Here is a 7,061-nt window from a genome sequence, read left to right as displayed (position 1 = left end):
CAAACGCAGACAGGGCTGCTGAGGATGCTATCAGGGCCACTAATTAGTCGCAACTGCTCATATTAAACTAAGATGGTCAGTCCGCAGCTAGGTGACGCAACAATAATCACCCCTAGCAACTGTCTCTATCACTCATTATTACAAACAAACACAATCACACATTCTTCTTTTCAAAAAACTAAATCTAAATAAAACAACACAAACAAAAATAAATGTAACCAAACCAAACACTAATAAAACTATATAACTAAAACTATAAAACTAAATACTATTTACAACGTAATTATATTATGGCGTTAACAAAAGGAGAAAGAAAAAAATACCAGAAAATCAATGATTATTTTTCAACTGAACTCCGCAACCACCCATAGGAAGTTATGCTTTTCTTCTTTCCTTTCCAGCTTTTTTGTACCTTTAACAACCTTTCCACTTAAAATGGGGCAATGCTATCCCTGAAGGAACAAAATAACCCACTTCGATGGTGCTTCTAAAGGCAAGCACCCTGGTCAACTGTTCGTTCAGTAGCCTTTGCTCTGACAAAGGCAAATGTAAAATGGACTGGCTAATGAAATTTAAAAGGACAACTATGTAGACAACTAAGTAGACCTTCAGCCTCTTAAAAGATGGAAATCATTTTTGGATAAAGGCTGCAAGTCTACCATTACCTAGCATTCTTCAGAAGATTTTTTCCTGTAACCCAACTGCTCCCAAACTATTTGAAAATGCTCTATCCCTAAACCATTCCTTTGATTTAATAAAACTCCGATCCTAGCCATATTTTCTAACCATGACAAAAAGACTGATTTCTGAAACTTTTCACATTCACCTCGAACCTGACCCTATAAATCATATTTTTAATGGCAAAATAATAATTTGGTGTTCCCTCCTGTTAATTAATCTGCCGCTAATTTGCTCCTTTCACTTTTGTTCCTATATTTATTCCTTGGTCATAGTTGCTGAAATCCCTTCAAAATGACCACTGGTAATTTCTGAATTTTATGTTGTATTCTTCTCTTAAGTAAAAAAGCCCAATGTAATAAGTTTTATTAATAAAATTTACAATTTCAAAATACCTTTGCCTAGTTGACCAATTTATGATTAAACAAAATACAGACTATCCCCATTTTACATTGTTTCGAGTAACGTCACTAACCAATTTATATCAGGAACCACTTTATGTCGCTTAAATTCGAAGTTATGCCTTGAAAAACAATTAAATTTTTTTATCAAACGAAGCAATAAAAAAAAATTCAAATGAAAGGACAAATAAAACTATTGAAATTGAAAACACATTATTCACACGAGACTTTATAGATGAACTAAAGCCTAAAAAATATGTTTTTTTTTGTGTATACACATTTTTGTCAAGTAGGACTCAGCTGAAGTTGGAAACTGACTTCAGTCAAGTAAAGAGGAACGAGGAACAAAACCTGAGATAGTACAAGATACCGCCTATAAACACAAGACCATGGTTGCTTGTCAAGAATTAGGTCTCCAAACTATAATATACACAAAATAAAGATTTAAAAAATCAATTGTTGGTTAGTGTTAGTCATTACAAGTGTCTTTGTGAAAAAAATAAATTTTATTTCGATTTCAGTATAAAATTTAAACATTAAATTTATTTTTCAAAATATAGGCCATTATCAATCACTTTAATTGACTTTTCTACTAGAAATTGAATTTGGTGGTGACACCTGTACTTGGTTTTCAAGACAAAAAATCCTCAGAGCCTCATTTGACATCCTCATTGTTTACAAAGTGCTGTAATTTCAAATACAATGGGAATGAGGCAGTTATAGCCTAATGTGTTGAAACATCACCTTAACAACTTTGAGACTGCATTGCCACCCACTGATTGATCCAAGACTGTAGAGGTTGACATTTATTTTGGGGCTGTCATAGGGAATTAATACTCGACCCTCCCATTATAGTTAAAATAGGTTAATAACCTACAGGACAATCCTACTCCTTTCCCCGTATGTCAGAATTAGACAGGTAAGGAGTAATCAACAAAAAAAAATCTAGAGCACTGTGCATATCGCACAACTTTTGCTTTCTATCCGGAAAGCAATAATTTCAGACAATAAATTTTTATTTTCTGTTGCTACAAAAATTGTATTTTAGGGTTTCTCAAGGTGCAAATAAAAAATATCAACTTTTTTCCTGCCAGGAATGCTACTTCTAAAGTGGGCACAATATTACCTGCTGAACTAGAAAGAGTTTTAGAACTTTTTATCTGATAGGACTAGTGTTGACTGATAGTTTTTATCTCCTATTATTACTAACCAATAACCCAATTTTTAATATAATGTAAAATCACTTATTTTTCCCCTGTAATTTTCTTAAGACAGTTGTGGTACAAAAACAGATTTTTCTGAACATTGTTTGTTTTTTCAAGTAAAACTTTTAAGGGTTGACAGACAACAAAATTCATAAACAACAATAAACTTTGAAAAATGTACTTGTCCCTAATAACAGATATAAGCTGTAAAATAAATATTATAGTAATTGTAACATAATTTCCCATTGCAGACAGAATATTAGAGGCCATAATAAAACAACCAATGTATATTGCTGTTTATACTTCACGTGAATTTAATATTATACACTTGAAAATTAATAAAATAAATGTGTTGTACCTTCATCCAGGGACGACATCTCTCCTTCTTGTTCCAAATGTATAAGTCCATCTGCCAAAAAATGTAAATAATGTAATACACAAGCCAACTAAAGGAAATAGCTCATACACAATATTTAAATATAATAAGAAAATCTGAAATAAAACTTAAAATAGGTAACTGATGAAGGCAGTTTTTGGGGGTGGTAAAAAAAAAAAAGTTATACTCAAAATATTAGAAAAAATATTTATTAAACAACCAACATGGATCAAAAAGTTGGTGTTTAACATTTTTTCTCCTATTTTCAGTATAACTTTTTTTTTTATTGCCAAACAGTTTAACCAAGTAATGGCAATAAAGAACAAAAATCATTAACCACTCGTTATCTTCAGATAAGAATTTTCATTAATTGATTTTAACTCAAAACTACTTTACAATCTAATCATTAATGGTACAACAGATAGTCCAAGAGCCCAAGAGAAAAAAAAGTCATTTATTTCACTCCAACTTTTTACTATTTTAATGAAAACTGTGTATAATTACTAGTCAAAATTGATTAGTCTGCCAACAAAAGTTAGGGAGAATAAAAATTAGCAGCTGTTCCGAAGATACAAAAAATTCATTTTTGAACTCTTTTAAATAAAAAATATAATTTTGAATTATTTCCTTTTAGAAAAGTTTCAGTTTTTACTTAGACTAAATAAGGTATACATTAAATGTCAGTTAAACATAAATATTAAGGTTTTCAAGATGTTTACTTTATTCTAGAAAAACCTAAAATTTTTGTTTACTTTTCAATTGCAGCTCTGTATCCTTAAAACTACCTACAAAACTAAAAAGCTTCAAAGCACACTATTTAAAGTTGCTTAAATTCTCTAAAATATGAGCTCTAATAAACATCAGTACATCTAATAGTTTCTGAAATAAAGAATTTCATAAACCAAACGTTTTTTCATAACATCGAGTAATAAATATTTTGAGAATTTATTATGACAAATTTCATAAAAACTAATGGTCTTAATGTCTAATGATTCTTGATATATAGTTTTCCCAAAATAAATTCACTCACTAGTGACTTTTCGTTATGAAATGTTGCTTTTTAAAATAATGTATCTAGAGAACTATTGAACAGCTCTTTTAGGGCTCATATTTTAGCAAATTTACTTTACTTTAAATGATATTCTATTTACATTATCCATCCATTGCCTTTGGTCTTTCCATACACCCAATTCCATCTGGCTTACTATGATAATATATTCTTCCTGTCCTCGCTTTATCCATTCTCTTTATACATGTTCCAAGTATTTCATAAGCAGAACTTCAGCAAAATGGGAGCTAACAAGATTGCCATACTTTGAGTAGACTTTCTAGTTTCTCCTTAATCCAATTTAGGCCCTATTATCCTTAGAATTTTCCTTTTGAAACTATCTATTCGTTCTGTATTCACCTTCGTAATGGTCCACTAAGCAGTGGCTTCCAGTGCATATGTATCATTAGTAACATATTCTAGTAGATACTTCTAACAAAACTATTACAAATACAACATAAAATGCTATACTAACGTAGTGAAAATAAATTACAATAATATGTTTTATGTTGTTTATACTTTTTTTAATATTCCGCAATGATAAAACTATATTATGAGAAGAAAGTGCTGTCAGCAAAAAAACACAAATAAACAAAATACAATTATCTCTTAAACCCCAATATACAATTGAAACCACACAGCCATGAGTAACCACAAAATAATAAGTAATCACACCCATGAAATAAGTTTTGACAATATAAAGATATTAGACAAAGAACAAAATACAATAAAAAGAAAAATTAAAGAAAACTTATTATTAAAAAAATTAAACATAAAGAAGATCTGACATTTGGAAATCAAATCATATAATTAAAATTTTAATCTGTACTGCTACAGTTTGTACTTTGTAAGGAAGTACTGTTTATTGCAAAAAGGGTTTTGTTCATGATTATGCTCAAACACCAGATTTTCCTCCAATCAAGGGTTTAAACTCAATCGAGGGATCCCAGACCCATGGGGTTGACTCACGGCTACAGTAACATAATAAATAATTGTCTACCAAGGTTGGGTTCGAATACGGGTCCTTGGAGTTGGTAGCTCACACCATTACTCACTGAGCCACTCTATACCTCTTATCATACAATAGTAATCATTAATTTCATTGCCCGATCTCCCCCACAGTCTCTTATAAAACCTTAAGCTTTTAACCTTCCTTCTCAAATTGTCCAAACTACATTTTTTTTAATTGTAAATTTAAATTTTATTATTTATTCAGATAAATTATATTATGGCATATTAAGTAAATACAAAACAATTTTAAAATACTCATTTATTGTTCGTTTTTTCTATTAATAATTAGAAATGAAACTAATTGATTGTATACAATTGTAGATGTGCTGTTTAAAAAAAAAAAAAACAGTTAAATATAAAAGCTGAATAGAGAGTACAGTATTCACGGAGCATCATAAAAAAGAAAAAATAATTGGTTAAGAACATGTGTTTTTAGTTCTTAATTTTTTACCTTATCTCAATTGTGGATTTTAGAAATCATTGAAAAATTAATAATGTATGAGAGAGTATAGTGTTACAGACAAAATGATGTATATGTTAAAAATAATATAAAATAAATAAAAAATTAAATATGAATAACCGATTTAGATAATAGTGAATAACAAATTTTATTTATTTAGCTAATAATTGTAAAACCTTTTTGTTATTCTTATTTAATTTTACGTTTTACTCTGTTTTTCATTTCTAGTCCAGCACCGGATCTCCATGCTCAGCGACGCCATTTTTTGCTGGCCTCACTTCAACATTATAAAATTGTAAATCTAACCCAATACTCACATTTTCCTTTTTGGCTACTCCTGTATAATTCAGTATTGTTTTACTCTTTTTCAATAACCATAACCCAGTAAATTATTCAATAGATTTTTTCAGTCAATTTATGTTTATTTTCTTTGTAATAATTTCAAATACAGTCCACTAATAAATACCCAAACAGCATTCTAAAGTGAGGTAGCAGCTGGTCTTCATACACCCTGTTTACAATATTTTTAGTCTTTTGTATCTTGTTTTTAGTCCTAATGAAACAATGAAAAGTGAGACGAAATATTGTCACTTAATTAATAGTTTTGTACTATTTGAGTTACCAGAATTTTCCACTGTACCCGTCTTCCTTCTTTAACTACATACGGTCAATCAACTATCTTCTAATTTACTTTTTTATTATTTATTTTATTTATTAGCAAGGAGAAAAAAAATTTCTTCAATAATTTTGATTGATACTTACTTAAATTATTATTTTTGCTGATGGCGGCACTGTCATTATTATGATCAAGCAAGTGTTTAGCACCTTAATTAAAAAGGAGTCCATAAGTGAAGTTGCCATTGCCTAGTTAAGTCAGAGTGTTGCTACATTGCTCTCTATCCCACCAGTCTTCCTCCTCACATCTCCTGCCAGTCATATTCTCCTCCACGTAGTCCTTCCACTAGCTTTGGGTTCTTCCTCTCCTCCGTCTTCTTGCTTTCAGAAGTCTCTTCAGGCACCTACGTTCTAGCATCCGCTGACAATGCCCATACCATCACAATCTGCTGCCTCCAATCCTCTCTCGAACTCATTAGCCTGCTCCTAATCTCTTCATTCCTGACTCTATCCAGGTGGGTAATCTTCGGAAATCTCCTCCAGAAATCCATCTTTGCCACTTGCAGTTCGGAGTATAGTCCTGGGTTAGGTTTCTGCAGCGTAGTTGTGTGAGGGTTCAACAATACTTTTGAAAATGCACCTTTTGTTGTCCGTTGAGATGACCGTATTCCAGAGGACTGGGTACAACATTCTAGTCACCCTTCTTGCCATAGCAACTCCTCCTAACCTCTGCTTCCGACTCACCACACCGTTCTCATCTATTGTCGACCCCAGGTATTTAAAGGAGTCTACCTTCTCACATAAACTTCCATTAATCTGAAGGTCCGCAGCCTCTTTGCATTAAATTATATAACATAAAATCTTCATTATTGCCATAAACACTTAGTTATTGGGTATTTCAATTGGAATTTGCTGCTTGTTGTCAGAGATGACTTCATCATGATGATTATTCAAAATTATTTTCAACTTCATAACTTCACTTGAATTAACCTTAAATATTTTTATTTGATTGTTATTTACTTTATTTGTTCATGACCACAAATTAGACATTACATTGTTCATTTTTATTGTTTAAATTATCATATACAAGATAGGTATATACAAGTATCCTTGGTCCTATCCTCTACACCGTCTATACAGCTGACATTCCAACCAATCCTAACACTATCCTCACCACGTATGCCGATGACACATGTGTGCTCGCTGTTAATAATAACCCATTAATTGTATCCCAAAATCTCCAATCCCATATCACAGCCCTCGAAGA

The 7,061-nt window shown here is 31.2% G+C and overlaps 1 protein-coding gene across 4 annotated transcripts in view; it reads right to left on the bottom strand.

Moving 5' to 3' along the window:
• LOC106688529 (zinc finger protein 711) overlaps nucleotides 1–7,061 on the bottom strand; it is a 36,175-nt gene that overhangs the window by 8,232 nt on the left and 20,882 nt on the right. For all 4 annotated transcript variants that reach the window (XM_067051713.1, XM_014433024.3, XM_014433027.2 and 1 more), the window contains one exon: nucleotides 2,643–2,693. In XM_067051713.1, the coding sequence (XP_066907814.1) occupies nucleotides 2,643–2,693 (51 nt within the window). The remainder of the gene's footprint in view (nucleotides 1–2,642; nucleotides 2,694–7,061) is intronic.

Source organism: Halyomorpha halys, unplaced genomic scaffold (assembly GCF_000696795.3).
Source record: "Halyomorpha halys isolate HHAL.00 unplaced genomic scaffold, Hhal_1.1 Scaffold1147.1, whole genome shotgun sequence".
Taxonomy (NCBI): domain Eukaryota; kingdom Metazoa; phylum Arthropoda; class Insecta; order Hemiptera; family Pentatomidae; genus Halyomorpha; species Halyomorpha halys.
The sequence above is the reverse complement of the archived record's forward strand: the minus strand, read 5'-3'. Positions and strand labels throughout refer to the sequence as shown.